This window comes from Cydia pomonella, chromosome 25 (assembly GCF_033807575.1).
Source record: "Cydia pomonella isolate Wapato2018A chromosome 25, ilCydPomo1, whole genome shotgun sequence".
Taxonomy (NCBI): Eukaryota; Metazoa; Arthropoda; class Insecta; order Lepidoptera; family Tortricidae; genus Cydia; species Cydia pomonella.
Window position 1 is genome coordinate 422,630 of NC_084727.1, and position 20,000 is coordinate 442,629.

The 20,000-nt window shown below is 38.0% G+C and overlaps 3 protein-coding genes across 3 annotated transcripts in view; 2 read left to right on the forward strand and 1 right to left on the reverse strand.

Annotated features, from left to right (window-relative positions):
- Positions 1-20,000, forward strand: part of LOC133531521 (ommochrome-binding protein-like) — a 302,438-nt gene that overhangs the window by 152,543 nt on the left and 129,895 nt on the right. The gene's annotated exons all lie outside the window — the stretch shown is intronic.
- Positions 4,023-9,630, reverse strand: LOC133531752 (zinc finger protein 431-like). Its single transcript, XM_061870139.1, has 3 exons — positions 9,261-9,630; positions 7,842-8,012; positions 4,023-5,007 (listed from the first exon to the last, which is right to left on the reverse strand). The coding sequence occupies exons 1-3, from the start codon at positions 9,319-9,321 to the stop codon at positions 4,325-4,327; spliced, it is 915 nt and encodes a 304-aa protein (XP_061726123.1). The 5' UTR covers positions 9,322-9,630; the 3' UTR covers positions 4,023-4,324.
- On the forward strand, positions 9,668-17,372 carry LOC133531749 (uncharacterized). The gene is made up of 6 exons (XM_061870132.1): positions 9,668-10,606; positions 11,603-11,920; positions 13,892-14,254; positions 14,831-14,923; positions 16,320-16,655; positions 16,901-17,372. Exons 1-6 carry the CDS (start codon positions 10,552-10,554, stop codon positions 17,158-17,160), a joined length of 1,425 nt encoding a protein of 474 aa, XP_061726116.1. The 5' UTR covers positions 9,668-10,551; the 3' UTR covers positions 17,161-17,372.

Sequence of the window (20,000 nt, forward strand, 5' to 3'; positions counted from 1 at the left end):
GAAAAATATTCTTTTTCGGGCCCGAAAACGATTATCATGCCCGAAATCGGGACTGATTTCGGACCCGAAATCGGGAACAGGAATGTAATTGGCGCTTAAGTGCAAGTCAGACTCGCCCACGAAGGGTGGGCAGCCTGGTGACAGACAGATAGACGGACAGTGGAGTATTAGTAATAGTTTTTACGTTTACGGTACGTTTTTACCCTTTGGGTACGGAATCCTAAAAATGTGACTTAAGCAGCAAAAATGTGACTTTTAGGGAAACGAAACGTAACTTATGACTCCAGAGCCCTGGCAACACTGCATGACATTATTGACGTTTGGGTTGTAAAATATTTTCCTGTCGATTTCTTATTGAATTTTTCACAAATAATATACGAAAATACCCAGTGGAAGTGAGTTTTATTAAAGGCAAAGACGAGACCTCATAGTACCAAGTCAAGTATATTATACAATATGACAGAGACGTATAGTCTCCACGGTTAATACATTAAGTTTGGAGATGTATAAGGTCCCCACGGTCTGAGAAAAATAATAATACACAATAATAAGATTTGGAGGTGTAAAGGTTCTCCAAATGTCAAAGAATAAAAAAAATAAAAAATTGTATGAAATACATATTTCACGTCAAGAGACTGTTAAGCTAACAATCTTAAAACTAGTTCTACAGAATACATAACTACTATGTATTTAATATGTCAATTTCATCATCACAATAACTAAAACATAACAAACATTAATACATAAGGTTGAACAGCTAGAAACAACAGCGCCATATGCCTCTCCGGGACACTGCACGCAAAACTATTACAGCTTTTGAGACTGGATACTTGGCCATGATTCCGTGTCTCCCAAGTAGTCATCTATTTTATAGTATCCCTTTTTGAGAAGTGCATTTTTGACGTATTGCTTGAATGAAGTATAGGGCAGGTTCCATGCCTACAGTAAAATATAATATTTTTTATAAGGTATATTAGGATAAAAAAAACATGTTATTTTTCAATGAAAACAGGGTCTGGTATATTCAATTTTGGTTTAATATCAGTGCAATATAGTAAATTTACTGAAATTATAGGTACATACGCGTTACAACCAAACATATTTCAAACTTACCAAAAATACCTACACTTCATTGACATGGCTCAAGGTATGGGTCACCATGGCCTGGCGCTCCTTGTAAAAACTACATATGTTTTCGTAACAGGCTAAAATAAACTTTATTGGCTGGTTTTAAAGCTTATTTCATGTTAAATTTTACAACCGATTACTACAGTTTGGATGATGGCAAGCAACATTTACCAAACCGTAGCATAATAATATTTTGGTTTGTATGAGGGGTAAGGCAACGAGGACTTTCTCGCACTGTACTTTATGTCATAATATTTGGTAATCGTTGTTGTGGCAATTACCCACTAACAATAATGTTAGGATTTTTTTTTCTTTTCAATATAAAACAAGGCAGTTGAAACAGTCACCTTGTGACCTTGGTTATGGATTACCGGAATTTGAACTCGCCTGACCTGACCTGACCTGACTGAAACCCGAACCTACTTCACCCGAACGAACTTCTACAAAATTATGACGTTTACTTAACACTTGCACAGGCTGGGCTATTAAAATCGCTGCTAACTTAGCTTGGTCTGACTTTAAAAGCTTGTAAAAATGAAAAATGTTCATTCCTACAAACTGCAATATAATTTGTATTTTTTTTATAGCCACAGAAAAAAAAGTGGTTATTGAAAATTGTTGCATAATGTTGTTCAACTGGCCGGCTTAATTATCGGCGATTTATTTACCGTGCGCGCCAGGCTCGATACTCATATGCTGAGTCATACGTTTTAGCTAAAATCGGTTTGTATGGAGGCCCGGCGTATTGAGTACGCTTGGCGGTCCGTGGCCATGAATAGGTTAATTTGGCAAGAATGCAGAGAAAATCATACTGTATTTTGTTGTAACTCGAAAAATGGGATAAGTATAGTTTTTGAATTCGACTGTTGCTGACAAAATTTGTTTTCCAGAATACAAGTTTGTATGGAAAGTGTGGAATTAACTTATAAAGAAATTTTGTATTATGAAACAAAAAATGTAAATCATATTGACATATTGTAATGTTGGAATTATTGTCTACCAAAGCTTCTTCTTCTGGGGACTCTTTGAAGGTAGATTGCCGCCTCTTGAAATACTGGGTAAAGTATTGTAACCTGTAAATCTATGAAATGTACCCGGCTGGTTACATAATACCTAGGGATGTAGTAAAGGAAAGAAAACACAAGAGTTCACTTGATAGTTGTTTTATTTCTTCTTTCAAAACTCCTACATACCCTAAAATTCAACTTCTAGCTCAGACTGCTAACGGTAGAGCTGTTGGTTCATTCATATCTGTATTCTTACACTATAGGATAAATCACCAACAAACTAGTTGTTTAATTAAATTTTATTCTGGTAATTATTATATGAAAAGTTACACCTAAGCATTAAATTTGGCAAGCAACACTGTCCATCAGACCTCAGTAAACCTTGATTATGATATTAAAATTATTCATTATAAATGTGACAAAAGCAAAAGGTTACCGATCTATGACAATGACAAAACTTGTTCTACAAGTAAACTATGAGCTTCTAAAGGGCTTCCTAAGGGATTTCTAAGGGTTTCCAAAGGATTTCCTAAGGATTTCCTAAGGTTTTCAAAGGTTTTCAAAGGGCCAACACATACCTGCTGCCACAGACGATGTTTATTCCTCCGAATTAACTCCTCTGCATTCCGCCTGACGAACAAGACAGACGACAGAAAAAGTCTGCTGCAGTCAAAATTAGCATTTGGGTTGGAACTCGTAACAATGGCCGTGAAGGCGTCCCGAACTGGACGAAGAGAAGACCCGTCTCTTACATCAGCCTGCCACGCTCAAGGGCACGCTCCTCTTTCCTCAGCAACTTGGCAAAGGAAAGCAACATTTGCCTCGACCTATTAAAATCCAGAAACCAAAATCTGAATCTCCGGAACTATATACTCGTATGGCGACAATAAATTTCCACGCTGAGATTTATAAATATCTATTTTAATTTTTGTAACAATCAGTATTCTGACACAAACCAATGCCGTCTTTTCTTCTCCTTCTTTTTTTCCCTACATTTCAAATTTAGTGCTCTTTTCAGCCAGAACTGTGTGTTGTCAGTCCAATTGTGCTACCTTTTAAAACATGTAGGTTTCATTACCTAACGACACAATATCAATAAAGAAATGCTGAAATACAACTATTTATATTTGTAACCAAACTAATTAAATTAAATCATGTTTCATATTTCTAAAAAAAATATAACACTAAGAGAAATAAAAAGAAACAACGAAGTTACGCTAACACCACTAGATGGCGCTATGTGACAGTATGGACGCTAAGCACAAAGAATTTCGTATATGACCTACGTAGAGGAGGCAAACGTGCAGACGGATCACCTGATGGTAAGCGATTACCGCCGCCCATGGACACCTGCAACACTAGAGGGGTTGTAAGTGCGTTGCCGGCCTTTAACCTTTTGACCGCCACTGTCGGCTATGACCGACATCTGAAAGACGCCAACGACGGCTACAGCCGACAGTTTCGCCAATGCAATAGGGACTAACGCTGGACTCCGTAAAGTTCAATTTGGCTTAAATAATCGTGATCGCCTGCGTCCGGGGCACAGCATGTTCCTTGGCCGTGTGTCGTTCCAAAGGATAAGATCTTTACGTACGCACTTTTCTTGAAGGTTTGAAGGTCGCATCGGACCGGAAATACCGCAGGCGACATTTCATTCCACAGTTTAGCTGTGCAAGGCAGAAAGTTCCTGGAAAAACGCACAGTTGAGGACTGCCAACCATCTAAGTGGAGAGGATAGAATATTGTCGCGTAGGGCGATGGCGAAAAGAAGCGGCAGGGATTAATCCGAACAATTCCTCGGTGCACTCCCCGTTATACATGCGATAGAAAATGCAGACCTACTTTCCATATTTGTATCGTAAATAACTATTTTATGAAATAAATATATTTAATTATTTTTCATAATAATTTATTTGTTCATCCATACATTTCAGAACGGCTGACTCCAGTCGGTGACGAAGACAGATCTTAGCTTTAGTTTCAATTTCAGATTACTGGAAATCAGTGAATTTCCATTTCGAAGCAATTCAGGAGTTTCAGGGCGAAATTTTGAGTATTTTTGTCAAAAAATAACGAAATACTTCACAGCATACACATTTAGCTTTTTCAAGAACCGTCATTTAGCCAATTATTTTGACAGTTGCCATACATATTGCCTTTAATCGCCATATCCTTGACGCACTTTGGACTTAAGCTCCATTCGTCTTTTCTGCATGAACCCGCGCCTTATGATGCCTTAATCCGCTATGCGCTGGAAACCCTCTTTCACAAATCTCACAATAGTATGGCTTCTCACCTGTATGCAGTCTTTCATGTGTCTTTAAAGTAAACAATCTTAAGAATTTCATTTTACATCCGTACGGTTTATCTTTATTGTGTGTTCTTTTATGACCTTGTAAAGTGCTCCATTGTGCAAAGCTCTTTTCACACATATTGCAACAGTATGGTTTCTTTCCAGTGTGGGTTAATATATGGCTCTTTAAAGTGTTCAGTCTTGCAAAGTTCGTTTTACAGATGTCGCAGGTGAACGGTTTCTCCCCACTGTGCGTTCTTTCGTGTTCTTTCAATTGGTGTAAAAATAAAAACCCTTTGTTACACGTTTCACAAAAGTAAGTCTTGTCACCTATGTGTGTTTGGATATGTCTCTTTAAAGTGTTAGACTTTGTGAAGCTCTTTTGACAAATTTCGCACATGTACGGTCTTTCCCCAGTGTGTATTCGTATATGTTCGTTTAAACTGCTCCTGGCTGTGAACGTCGTGCTACATATTTCGCATGGGTATGATTTTTTTCGTGGTTTTGTTGCCTTTTTTAATTTAGTGATGTGCTTGATAATCTTCGTACTTTGGATGTCATGTTCCGCGCTTGTGTCATCTAAAACAAAAGAGAGACGAGAAATGAGTCTCAAAAATAAACATACCACAGAATCCTTCCTATACTACAATAAACTAGCCTCTAACCGCGACTTCCTTCTTTCTGTCTGTCTGTAAACATTTTCACGCTTAATCCCTTGAACTAATTTTCCGTAAGTCACTCGCACGATATGTTTCGGAGATTCTCCAATTTCAAGCTCTAAAGCGTTTCACACATGTTACTAATTTCAGATTCTTGAAAGTTTTACTCACTAGATGTAATCGCGTTTAGGAAGTAATCATCCGAAAAGTAACCTATCAAGGAACGTCGGACGGTCTGTGATCAATTTGAGTTAGCATTAGGCTAGGTTCACACGGCGACTATTCGATTCGATATTTTCTCACATACGGTTTTAACGAATACTAGACGACCGTTCACACGGCGCGAGGTCCATTCGGTTTTTTCACGTATCCGATCTTACATATAGGTGGTAACAAGATGTTCTGCCTTTTCGCCGAAGTTTTATTGACCGAATTTCACTTGCCAAACAACTTTTCGCAGATGATTTACTTTGGGAACCAACATGCGGCAAATTTCATTATGACAAGGTTTATTATTATGACATACAACATTCGGAATACATTTATTTCGCCAAATCATTCATAAGGCAAAAAAAAAGATAATGTCTAGTCATTTGACAGAGACAAGATAGGTGCAACGACGAGCGAAGCGAGGAGGAGCGTGTTAGGTGAACTGCGACCTAACGTTTTTTGCATCGAACGAAAATAAACTTTTTATGTTTCGTATTAGACTTGATTAGATTAGATTAGATGATTAGATTAGATGATTTATTTCATGAAAGACAATTACATAATAAATTTGCATTGATGTCAAAAATATAAGAATTTCTATCATGATCGTCAAAATAAAATAATAAAAATAATAAAAATGAAAATAATAACAATACTAATGAAATAAAATTATAGCTCCAATAAGGATTGTCAATACAATTAGAATAAATAAGAGAAACAGTAAGTAGGTAAATACTTACAAAAATCCAAAATATAAATGTACAATGTCAAAACTTACGAAAATACGAGAACAATAAAAATAAAAACGATAAATTAATAAAAGAACACAAATAATATCTCCCAATAAGAATCGTCAACACACAACAATATAAAAACAATGAAATAATATCTCCCAATAAGGATCATCTGTATGATAAAGAAAACAATGTCAATAAATAAAAACAATAAGAATAAAAACAATTTCTGAATCAAAATGTCAATTCCATGAACTCATTTACTGAGTACAGAGGGTTTTCCAACAAAAGGTTTCTCAATTTACGTCTGAATATTTCGTCGCATTGCTCGTTTCTTATCTCGGCAGGTAGGTGCTCGAAATAAGTAGGTCCGATTATTCGTGGGTTCCTTTTTGAAAGCACCAAGCGACGAGGAACTGTTCTGAGACGACCTGTGTTACGCAGTTGTTTTCCCGGACAATCCACACGAGAAAATTGAGCAATATTATTTCTGACAAATATTATTAGTTCAAAGAGGTGTTGCAAAGTCATTGTGCTTCATAAAACATTGCATTTTAAAAAGTGTAATTTATAAGTTTTTGTCCAAACATACAGTTGCTAACTGTTAGGTTGGGAAATAATACGAATTATTATGTTAAGTTGCTACTTGATCATTCGGCGAAATGAAATTATGCGAAAAATTGCTTGCGAAATGACATTCGACAAAATAATTTTCGCCAATGATTTAGAGAACCTGGTAACAAATTAGCTACCGATATTTTAAGAGATGTTACTTTACATTAAAACAATTAACTTCCAATAGAAATTAAGAAAACTTTTCATATATATGTATATTTTTTTCATTTACCGAAGGAAAAAAAAAATATAATTCTATCTAAAAATAATCACATGTGCATTTAACTGACAAGATGTCTCACACTTTCTGTCTTGTCAACAATTGTTTGTCAGGTAGGCCCAATGCCCTTGAGCATCTGGGCGGAGCTAGCACCATAGTTCCTTTTGATCGTAATGCCGCGGCATTCGCCGCATGCGCTGAAGTGCTCCCGGCTGCGCCGGCCGCTGGCGGGGCTCGCGGTATCGCGGGGATATTCCTTACTCGGAGTGCGCTGCGCGGAGGACTTCCTTAATGATCTGCGCTACGCTCCGCCGGTTTGCGCAACCTTCAAGAAAATAGCGTACCCCTCTGGTGTTGCAAGAAACGAAAAGTAAATAACTGGCCGGAAATAGCTTAAACCAGAGTGAAATGAAATGACTTTGGACTGAGGAGTCTAAACCTACTTGGAGGACGCCTTTACCCAAGAGGGGTCCAAACCTATTTGGAGGAGTTCTTTACCCGAGAGGAGTCCAAACCTACTTAGAGGAGTTCTTTACCCGAGAGGGGTCCAAACCTACTTGGATCAGGCCTAAAGGAGAGAGGGCTCATTTTATTCTATTACTAATTTTTATTATATTTAAAATTGAGAAAATTTTAACTTTATATTTTTTATGTATGTACCTACCTAGAGCTTTAAGTTGGTTCTGGAAGTTACGACTAAATGGGCTTATTTAATTATTTTTAATATTTTTTACAGTGTGACTGGCAGACTTATTTGTGTTCTAGTTAGAATGACTGAATTACGTATACATGAGCAGCGGTCACGGCCGCGCATCGCGTACACCGTTGCTACATTGTTGGCAGTTTTGAGAGAGCGACAAGTAACTGGAAACACATTAGTTAAATCGTAATTTCGCGGATTGGCAAAGTAACATTTTTGTTTTAATATGAATTTCTCCAAAGTAACGCCTGATTCTATTAATTAGTTTACATTACCTTGGAGTTTGATTCTGTTTCCATCCTGAACTTCCTCCAGCACCTTGTGTTCCACCTCCAACTCTTGCTTCACATGGACTTCCAACTTCACATCAGTATCTTCCTCAATAGGCTCTAACTTCACTTCAATAAGTGCCTTGTTCTGAGACACAGTTGCCTCTAGGATATGCTCTGAAAAACCAAAAACCTTTTAATTTGAGTCTCTTTCCATTTTGTTGGGCATGTTAAAAAGCTCTTCATTTTGGGCTTAATAAACATGAAATCCCAATTTGGGGCAAATTTCAGTCAGTTCCAAGTTGTTAAGTTAAAGAAATGGGTTCTTCTTAACATGTTCGCTACAGCAATTAGTTAATAGATGTAATTGTATCGGGTTGAATAGATCCAATGCGGGAGTGAAGGCACTTAAGTTCTAAAACAAAGGACATCCGCTAGCCAGGTGGCAGGACAAAGTTGTTGCTGCTGCGGCACAGCATAAGACACAGATAGAAGTGACCAGACCATAGAAAAAATAAATTAAATTGAAGCCTTTATATGGCAGAGAGAACATATTTCCCACATTATTTTGGACTTAGTTTCAAAGTGATAGGGTTGGAATGTGTTATATATGATATTTATTTATGTATGTAGTGTATGTAGTTTATATTATTTGCTATTTATGTATGTGTATAATTTGGTATTATTATCTCTCAACTTCTATCACTCACTGCATCACCTACTCACATAACTTGTTTTTTCTTACCTTGTCTCCACTACCCTAAGGTTGTCTGGGAGAGATTGTTCTTTAGCGATAAGACCGCCCATTGTCTACCATAGTCTACGTTGTATGTTTAATTTGTATGTCATTATGTTCTTTCATATTGGTAAGCAATAAAGAATATGTGTATTGTATTATATTGAATTTTGAAGCCTTATGCCTTATTTATAAAGGGTTACATTTAACATTTTTAAACAATTGACTGTAGAATAATTAAATTTTAAAATAAAAAGTATAATAAAGCTGTGGAATGAGCTGCTGTGGTTTTCCCGAGGGTCTACAGTATGGGCGGGTTCTTCAAAGAAGGAGTGTACAGGTTTTTAAAGGGTCAGCAACATGCCTGGAGTCCATAGGCTATGGTGACTGCTTACCATCAGGCGGGTATAAAAAAATATCATTCAAGTGTGAGTGTGTTCGCGAATGGCCTTAAAAAGTTGATATAATGGTTGTATACATGTGTATGAAGCCTACAGTGATCGTTTTAGCCACGCGAAGGTTCGAGGTTCGCATCCTTTAATGAGTGTAAAAAACCGACAGGAAAAGCACGAATGTCATATAATATTTGAATAACCACTCCAATCCATTCCTCTTTGCGAGTTCGCGTATTTTCACGAATGTCAAAGACCGGCATTAGATAAGTTCAGATAAAAAACTTAGCAACTCACCATCAGTCTCCGGCACATCTACCTCGTTCAGGGGCTCCACTTTTACCCAAACTGGCTCCATTTAACCAACTCTATTATATAGAACGCGGCATAAGTAGGCCCTGTATTAATGACTGGGCAAATGTTGAGATCTTCACGAGTAAGATAAAACGCTGGAATGTGCGATTGAGTCGTAATAGTTAAGTCATTTAGTAAATTATGTCGTTATACAGAAAGGAGAATTTGACTAGACAATAAAGCAACCCAAAATAATAAACACAACCCAATATACTACGATACGATCGTCACGATCGAGTCGATTGACAGTTGACACTATTGACAGCTAAAATTGAGTGTGACCAGCAAAGATTAAAGTAAGTATGCAACCTAATATCTCACTTACAGCTGCGTTCTCAACGGATATACTGCGGACCCGTGGAGATATAAAGTGGAGCACACTCTAACTTTTTTGTTATAGTAAATTGAACCTTGAAAGGTGTTCTTACCAGACTAGAGAAAACGGTCCACTTGAGATAGCAAAAGTGGGGCGCGGTGTCTCACTCGCACATGTTGCCAATGTTAAATACCATTGTGATAGTGTTTATATCAATTGCGGGCATTTTTCTCTGTCACTCTAATTACGGTTTAGTGAGAGTAAAAGAGAAAGATCCCCGCAATTTGCGAATTTCGGTTTTCGCGGTAGGCCCCCAGGGGCCATAATACTAGCACAGCAAAAAGACAGTAAGATTCGCACGAATGAGAAAAGATCTTGGCCAAACTATATATTCCACGTTATCCTAATATCCCAGATACATATAACTCATGGTCACCCTAATTAGAAAGAGATGCAACGGCCCACCTTGACTTCTCATGTAGACACACTTTTTGGCCAATGTACCCTATCTGGATAATCTTATAAGTCCGTGTGCGGACCACCTTCAAACTACCTTCCACGCATCGAATAATCCTCGGACCGGACCAAGGTTACGATCCGGTATGCCCGTCTGTTAAAGCAAAGCAAGCTTCTCTAGAGCAACAAATTATTTTAGAGTAAAACGTTGCTAAAGCAAATCGAATACGATTATCAGGACGTTTGGAGAGACCATCATTCGTAGAAGCCTTAAGGTGTATTGTATCTGTGGTAGGTAGCGTAAGCGCAGCGCAACGTCAAATCATCTGTCATGAGTGTCATGTCGTATCATTGTGGGCTGAATGTTATGTTATCTTTTAGTTTTTATATTTGAGGAATATATCCTTTGGCCGTAAATACAGTTATTTTTGGATTACATAGTGAGTTAATAATTAGGCCACCATGTCGCTGGAGGCGGTGCGGGTGAAGGAGGAGTCCGATATGATCGCAGACGAAGGTGAGATTTACTATTTTTATTGTACTTTTAGTCGTTTTTGCATGGAAATAATGTGTCTGTAGGTTTAAGGATAAGAAAAATAAATATCATTGACGAAACAAAAATTATTGAAATTAAGATCACTGTTATAACCGTGAAACTACCCAACTGACTCTTCTATAATCCACAAGTTCTTAACAATGGTCCAAAATAAATTCTTCGTTCAGGTGTGACTATTATTTGAATTTCGTAGTTCTATGGCAAAATATTTTTATAAATGTAAGAAAACTTTTAAGACAACACCAAAAAGAATTTTGGTATTTGTACATTATAATGTATTGAACTTGTGGACCATAGCTGCCTAGTGGATTATATTTGTGTTATGTCACAACGGAACCTTATTTTTATATTTGAAACAGTAAAAAATCTTCTTATTGAAAACTGCCATCAGTTGGTAACAACTATAATCAGTTTTGATGTATCTAGGAATTAAAATTACGGTTTTAGAGACAATCATCTCATTTAACCACACATTAATTTTGCATGTGCTTCCTTCTTTCTGTGTACAGTTTCAGTGTTATCCAGTAATTTTGAAGCCAGTGGGTTAGGATGCCATGCTACATGCTAGGCACTCTATATAGTTCTTTGTGAATATTTTAACTTTTCCTTTATGGTGGTCATATTAAGATAATCGTCTATTTCATTGTTTTGGTGCATTAGCAATCACATAAAGGATGGCATTCTGTGCCCCTTGGAGACCCATTATGCTACTATCACTAGCAGTTCACCATAGTTGGATCCCCTAGGTCCAGATGGGGTTAATGATTGCATTGTATAGGAGTAATTTGTTGTCCACTGAGAGGGCTGAGTTTTTTTTTTCTCTGCTCTAGATAATAACCACACACACATGGTGGGAACACACAATATTTGACCGCCACACATATTTATGAAAGGTATTTATATTTTAGTAGTCAATTGCCAATATAAAGATATATGAATTAAAATCCATTGTTGCAGTTATCATCAAGGAAGAGGAATTAGAACCAGATTGTTTGGAAGTCCCATATGTAGCAATTGAAGCAGCTATTGTGGATGTAGAATTTGCACCGCCAGTGAAGGAGGACCTGCACAGCATTGGCTTGAGTGAGCCAGCTGTGTACATGGACGGTGTAAAGGAAGAACATGAGCTTATCATTCCGGATGACCTGAATCCAGAGTGTGGGAATACCATGTCCTTGTTGCAAGCAGACACCATCAGTCAGTATGCTGATGTGAAGGACGAGCTCATACTGGAGCCGGAGTGTATTCAGCGCCCTAACACAGGCGTATATAGGGGTAAGTTACAAACTTTATTTACTTGTTTTGTTATTATAGGTCAAAGCAGTTATAGGCAAAAGCAGTTTCCATGGTGTTTTTATTTGTTAAGAATTATTTTTACACCCCAGGCTAAAAGTAGGGAAACATCATTGTTTCACTACTTAATATTTCTATTAATTATTAATATATATTATATTAGTAATCATAAACTTATGACAGTAGGTAAACCCGAAAGATTAAAAATACATCATAAGTACATCCTCATATATTTAAAACAAGATAAAATATTGAATTTGGAAAAGTTACACAATATATCATTCTTATAATTAACTTACAAAATGTTGAACTAGCAATTATCATATACAAAATTTGAGTATAATTACTTTTAAAATGTTCTATTATCAGTTTTGTTATAGACAAATATGGATGGAATAAGGGCAAGTGAATGATATTGTCAATGATTACCATAAAAATACATCAAATGAAAATCACAGTTTTGTCATATTAGCTTGTTTTCATACTTTAAGCCTAAGTATATTCCAGATACCAAAAAGAGATTTTAATTGCCCAATATACCTACTATCTAATCACTTTATTTTCTGGTATGTAAAATAACAAGTTTTATAGCTATAGTTTGGCAACCCATTTCCGTCAGTAGAAATGGGCACCAAATTTCATAAATGTAGGCGCAAAGGATTGTTCTCCCATAGAACATTTTAATTTCGTACTCTTTTTTACTGACAAAGTTTTTGCAGAGTATAATCTGCTTTTTGGACAATGAACGCTAGCCCCTACTTAAATGGTAATGGCAAAGGGTTGCAAGTGTAACATTGCTCATCAAATATGGTTAGGATTTTATTAAAACATTTTAACACTAGAGAAGGCGCACTAACGCACTTAATGTACAAAAGGCACACTTAGGGCCTATGTAAACCGTATATTTTTTTTTAAGGACGCGCGTTTGTATCGATACACGCTATTCGCACCACGGAAGTCATACGCAGCTTGTAGACCTTTGCGCCCTACATTTTATTAGAGCTTATGCATACTGCATTTTTTTAACGCGATGTCGACGCGCGTTGAATCAATACATCGTAAAAAGACGCGCAGGGCATGTACGCGTGTAACGATGCAAATGCGCTTTTGGGTTATTCCCGCTAGTTACCACCAAGTTGATACCAGTGGTATCAACTACTGGGATTTTTTCCTACCTTTTACCACTGGTAACGACTAGGAAACCAAATCCCAGTAGTTACCACCATTTCCCGCGCGGGAATAACCCACGCTTTTGTATAGCGACAAATGCAAACAAACTGCTTCGTGCAATAGCATACCGCATTTTTTATTCCCTTAGTGTCTTAAAGCGTTCTCTACAAATTACAAGAATAACGTTTATAGAGGCCCACTGATTACCAGTTCGCCGGACGATATCGGCCTGCCAGTTATTCGCAAAAGGTGACAATCGGGAATAACTGACAGGCCGATATCGTCCCGCGGCGGGGAACTGGTAATAGTGGGCCCCTTTAGATACTAAACTTCTACACGTTCTCATTCATTTGTATTTCAACTTTCTTCTTATTTAAATTTTCATGACACGTTTTTTTATTTATTTGGGGCATCAACAGCAATACAAAAAGTAATAGATAGCGTAGTGAACAGAAAACATAGCCAATAGCAGATGCCCACAAAAGTACAACTAACATGAAATAACTAAGTGGAAAGAAAATATAACAAAAAAAAACTGTATGCAAAGTAGATATGGCTTGCGTAATAGTGTGTGTTTTGAGTGCGTGTGTGTGTGTTCGTGTGTGTTTATGTGACTGTAATTGAATGTATAGCGTGAGACGGATAATGGCAGTAAATTTACTGTGACTACAAAGTTTTCTTTGACAATCCACATGTATTTCAAATTCTCTTTGGCTGTTGTACCAATTTTGTACTAAAATTGATAATATGAAGAACTTTATGTGGCATTCGATTTTGTTACAGAGATATGTAAACCCGTCCTGACTGACTGCTGGGTACGGATAGAACGTTGCGAGGCCGCAGAAAAAGCGGCAGAGAAACAATTGGCAGAGTTAGATGTCAAGGAAAATAGAATGCACACACTCAGAGACGACGAAACCTTTTTATGCCCAAAGTGTAAACATAAAGAACAATTCGAGTTCTGCGACATATGTGTTACGAACATGCGAGCTCTTGATCAGTTAAGAAACTTACGCGTAAAACGCCGAAAAATACAATTTGTTTGCGAACTATGTAGCGAAAAATTCCAACAAGTCAACCATTTATATCAGCATAAACTTGTTATTCATGGATATTATAATAATCTTCGGATGAAAAATCCAAGAGGTAAGGATAAAAACTCCAGTCAAATATGTATAATAAAATTTAGAAAATTGCTTGCGCTATCGAGACACCGTGCACCGTGAAAGAGAAACCTGCCTGCGAAGCGGAGGTGGCCGAGTGGATCTGACGTCCGACTTTCAATCCGGAGGTCGCGTTCAAATCCTGGCTCGTACAGTCAGCGTCAAATACTTTGTAGCAGTCAAAGTGGCCAAATAGTTCGGTACACCATACTAAATATATGGTGTACCGAACTATTTGGCTACTTTGGTTGCTGCAAAGTATTTGACGCTGACTGTACCAATTTGTTTTTCGGATTTTATGTATGGAATATCATTTCATATTTACCACTAGCTTTTCGGTGACGGAAAACATTGTGAGGAAACCTGCATACATCTGCAAAGAAATTCAAAGGTGTATGTGAAGTCTTCAACCCGCATTGGGCCAGCGTGCGGACAGCCCAAACCCTCTCGCGCATGAGAGGAGGCCTGTGCCCAGCAGTGGGACGTATATAGGCTGAATTATATAATGTATGGATAATAATAAATTAAAGTGAACATATACCTAAATTAACATTTTCAGAGTCCTACAGCGCATACTTGTCTCGTTTATATTCGGTCAAGACCATTTGTAGAAGCACCTCCAACTTGCTTCACAGTACCAACGTCAATACGGGTAAGTGTGGCTGGCGGAGTGGCACAGTGGAGCCTGTTTACATGTTGATTAATATTTATTGTGAGTGGTTCTCTAAATCATTAGGCGGCTCCACACAGAGCGAGCAGCCTCGCGAGGAATTTTCCTCGCGCGGCAAACGCGCGGCATCGCGCGCTCGTGTAACGTTTGCCTCACCCGAGCCAAGCTCGGCAAGATCGCGTCATTAAGCACGTCTACCTACACTGGTCGTTTTGTACGCGAGGAAATTTCCTCGCGCGTATGCTCGCTCTGTGTGCCCGGCTATTGCCGATATTTATTTTGCCGAATGTCATTTCGCAACCAATTATTTGTATGATTTCATTTCGCCGAATGATCAATAGGCAACTCAACACAAGAATTCGTTTGTTCCCAACCTAACAATTAGCAGCAGTATGTTTGGCCAACAATTTCAAAAAGACACTTTTTAAACACTTTATTTTAGGTAGCAGATTCACTTCGTAAGTCTAATATGAAACATAAAGGGTTTATTTTTGTTACTTAATATCATACGATGCAAAAGCAAACTACTTAACAAAAAAAAAATCTAGTGCTAACCACCAATTATCTGTTAACCTGTTGCTACCTATAATTGGCTCTTAGTTGTCTATATATATAACTATTGTACAATTTATAGCTGTTGGTTCTCCGAACAGTAAATAAATAAATAAATTGTACCGAAAAGGTAAAACGTTATTTGTCATAATAAAAAAATGCCAAATGTTGGTTGCCAAAGTAAATCATTTGCGAAAAGTTGGCAAGTGAAATTCGGTCAATAAAATTCGGCAATTATGCAGAACACCATTGTGAATTCATAGATTTGCTTCTGAGGGTTTCCGGGCCCTATCTGATATATCTCCCGTCAATCAGTGCCAATAATCTCCTAATTCTTTTAAGAGACTCGTTAAACTTCACTTTTTATCTGCTCCGTAATACTTTTATCTGCTTCCTTTTCCTTTCATATGTGTATGTATTTATATTATATGTGTATGTATCTTATTTTACTTTGAGTTGTATGGTACTTTGTTTTGTTTTGTGTATATTTTGTGCTAGAGTCAGACCAAGCTAAGTTGGCAGCGATTTTAATAGGCCAGCCTGTGCAAGTGTTAACTAAACGTCATAATTTCATAGAATTTTGACGTTTAAAATAACACTTGCACTGTCTAGGATGTCAAAATCGCTGCCAACTTGGTCTGACTCTAGACTTCTTTTATTGCATCTGATTGACATGACATAAATTTATTAAAATCCGCTACCTAAAGCTTGTTTGGAAGAGATCGCTTTTTAGCGACAAGACCGTCTTCTCAATTTTCTGTATTATTTGTATGGCTTTCTGTATTGAGATGTGCAATAAAGAGTATTTGTATTGTATAATCGTTAGTTTCAGAAAAATTGATGCCGATCGAATATAATGAGAAAGATGCCAGAGAATTAATCACTATTAAAATTGGTAAAGACGTAGTTCAATCTGTTATAGTAAACCCAGAAAATATGTTACCTAAATCAGACAACGAACGTAAGAAAAAACCTTATAACTGCAAAGTGTGTAAAAAACCGGCCTCGAAGGAAAAATTCTGTGATGAATGTGCGAAAGAGAGGGTATTAAGTAATATGGATGTGAAACAGGTTAGAGTAGAAAATACGTACAATAGGACGTTATTAAGGATCGAGCGAACACCACATTTGCGCAAAGAGAAAAATCAAACGACCCTTGCAAGTGAGTATCAAAACACATTTTTTTATTACTACATTAGGCGCGTCCACGCAGAGCGAGCATACGCGCGAGGCAATTTCCTCACGCACAAACCGGCCAGTGTTTGAAAATTTGTGTAAAAGGACTTCGATTACCCATTTGTACTTAGTGATAAAATTAAATAAAAAAAAACACCTTTGTTGTGTCGGGTTTAAATTGCCTTAAAAAAAACGTTGACAAATTTTAATAGTATAACATATTCTTTTCAGGACAAAGGCTTAGAAAAACAAAAACGCGCGAATGTTACGTTCGGCTCGAGCGCTGCGAGGCCGCCGAGAGAGCCTTACTCAATAATGACGCCATACAATCTGAAATTGTTGGGCCCAAATGTAATCTGACATCTGGCAGGAGTGAAGAACACCGCTGCAATATATGTAAAACGAAGACGCCAGTAGGTGTACATGTCACATTCTGTGAAGCATGTGAAAAGGAACTGGCAGAAAATGCATTAGTTGATTTAATTTTATAAGTACAAAAAGTAGTGTTGTTAGTATTATTAAGAAAGAGTGTAGCCATTATAGGTCAATCAAATTAGATCCAAAAGTAGCGTTATATATGTATTTGTCTGGAAGAGATCGCTTTTTAGCGATACGACCGCCTGTTGTTTATTTCTTCTTAATGTGTTGTATCATTTGTATTGTTTCTGTATTGAGGTGTGAAATAAAGAGTATTTTTATTGTATATATATATTGTTCAGTTATGCCTAAATAATGTACTTTCTGTATTCACTGTGGCAACATCATGTCACAGTTGACATTCAAATATTTAAAAAAATAAACTGTTGCCCTGTCATACAGTGGACATACGGAAGGTGGAGGTAAGGAAATAAATCTCCATGCACCAATAAGTGTCATCAAAAAACCATAAATAGGTGGCGCTACAATACCTAGAGTACTTGAACAAAAAAATCAAATCATAGACAGCGCACTTTACTCCGTCAATAGCGCCTAGGTTCTTAGCTACTCTAGCGCTACTCTGGAGAGATTTGGAACTATTATTTATAGCTGACAGCTGGACACTTGCAACAGTTCTACCATAAGAGATGTCACTCCTCTTAATTCCACACTCCATAAGTGGACAGAGTCAGTGTGTCACGAACCTACCACTAGATCACATCGTTCCGCTATTCTCGTTATTATTTTCGCGTTGACCCAAAGCACTACTACCAGTAACATTATTACTACATATTTAGTATCAGTGTTGTGTAGCCGAAGGACGCCGCTGAAGACCGCTGGTGGCGATTCCGGCTGTCCTTGTCGCATTATCTATATATATATATGTTACCGGAAATGTATGTAATCCGTCAGTGTATACAATTCCTAGGAAATGTATGTAATTCCTAAAATCGCACGGAAATGTGTAAAACAAATTATATTAGACACATTTCCTAGGAATATAATTGAATTATCTGTGAAAAGTATATTTAGTAATAGTAAAATTCATAAAATAGACTCATTTAAATAATCGTTAACTGTATAATAGCATTTTGATAGCAGAATCCCAGCGGTCCGCGAACACGGTCAGGATCCGGTTGGTGCTGCAGCAGACTCTGGCTAGCAGGGAGGCGCACCGCTTGCTCATTATGGCAGCAAAATCGTCGGCCCGCGCCTCCGCAAACATGCCCGACGCACTGCAGTGCCGCGGCAACCCCAACAGAACCCTAAACGCGTTGTTACATTGGACTCGCAAGTGGCTGTATGCCCGCTCCGTAAAATTGACCCACAGGCCGCATCTATAAAACGACTGGCAAAATGCCTTAAACAAAGTAATTTTCACAGGTTGTGAGCGTCTTGCGAACCTGCGAGCCAGCGTATTACATCGGACAGCCAGCGACCTACGCTCCCTCTCCACGTCACAATTACCTTTTAAATCCTCCGTCACCCAGTGACCCAAATATTTAAACTAATAATAATAATAATAATGGGGCAGCTTGTGGCGAGCTGTTGGGGAGTAACGACCCCACGGACCCGAGTACTCCCGAGAGTCGGTCAGGGTCTCCGTCTCCGGCGTGTCTTCGTCGGTCGGAGTGGACCCCAAGGGGACCCGCAGGACTCTCAGCTCTGGCTTGCCTTCATTGGCCGTCCAGAGAGGAGTCGTTAGAGCTAAATGCTCCAGGGGTGGAAGTGAAAACTTGCATAAGACGCGAGTTGGCACAGTGGCTGTTATCAGCCACTGGGTAGAAAGCGGCGTACACCTCTCGACACCCCTGAGCCGCTCACACCGGTGTTGCTCCTGGTCGTCTTCAGGACGGCATTTTCAGGGGCCCATCTAGTGGGCGGCGAGTCACCGCCTGCCTCGATAACTAGTGAAAACATTGTTATGGCAGGTGTCCGGACGTCTTTGCAATAACCCAGTCTCATTGTCCTCCCAAACTTCAATCCATAGATCGTTATACTGTTCACTTTACTACAATAGTCCCAATGCCTGTTGCGACCGGTTCATTGGTGTCTATTGTTGCGCCCGTGAACGGGTTCCAGCAGGCGTTCTACATGACATTAAAGCTCTCCAAGAGGCCTCTACGTGTTGGATCTATATCCCCACGCAAGCCTATCAAAAGACCGGGATTTATAGGCCCGTGAAATCCAAGGAGATATAATAATAATAATTGTCTAACAGTTTAGCTCTTAAGATACTCATTGTAACATAGTTATACTCCAATCATATTACAATGTTCTAATCAGTTACCAATTGGAACAGCGAGACTTTCTGACAAGTACTCTATACCTACTAGAAGGTCTCAACCCCTTGTATTATTGTATTATTTTAGATTGAATAAAGGCTAAAGGTTGTCTGGAAGAGATCGCTTTTTAGCGATAAGACCGCCTGTTGTTACCTGGTTCTATTTTCCTTTAAAAATCATTTGTAGTTTTATATGTATGTAAAATGTATAATTGTTGGTGCAATAAAGAATATTTACTTACTTACTTACTTACTTGAATGAAATAAAATTATTATTATTATAAACAGTGAGTACCCCGGAGGGCTTGTAAAGAAGGCTTGTAAAATCACCGACTGACGTATTGTAAAATAAACTTGTTTGATTAAGTGAGGTGACGCGATCGCTCGTAGTTTTTTGAAAACAAATATCAACTTCTGGATTCTGCTGCACAACTGTTGTTTCGACGAGATCCTTGAAAGGATACTTTCGTCGAATTATAATACCCAAATACTAATTTTTTTTAGTAATAGCTATTTCAGAACATTAGAATAGAATAGAATAGAATAATTTTTATTCGTAGACACAAACAAGACACATTAAATTACATGATATAACAAAAACAAAGGAAGTATAAAGTGCCACGAAATGGC

Excerpts from the sequence above, each read along its gene's own strand:
- LOC133531752 (XM_061870139.1), bottom strand. The coding sequence starts at position 9,321 with ATGGAGCCAGTTTGGGTAAAAGTGGAGCCCCTGAACGAGGTAGATGTG. Across the intron at positions 8,013-9,260 it reads AGATGTGCCGGAGACTGATG|AGCATATCCTAGAGGCAACT; the intron begins GTGAGTTGCTAA and ends TTGGTTTTTCAG. Across the intron at positions 5,008-7,841 it reads AAACAGAATCAAACTCCAAG|ATGACACAAGCGCGGAACAT; the intron begins GTAATGTAAACT and ends CTTTTGTTTTAG.
- LOC133531749 (XM_061870132.1), top strand. The coding sequence starts at position 10,552 with ATGTCGCTGGAGGCGGTGCGGGTGAAGGAGGAGTCCGATATGATCGCA. Across the intron at positions 14,255-14,830 it reads TCGGATGAAAAATCCAAGAG|AGTCCTACAGCGCATACTTG; the intron begins GTAAGGATAAAA and ends TAACATTTTCAG. Across the intron at positions 16,656-16,900 it reads AAATCAAACGACCCTTGCAA|GACAAAGGCTTAGAAAAACA; the intron begins GTGAGTATCAAA and ends TATTCTTTTCAG.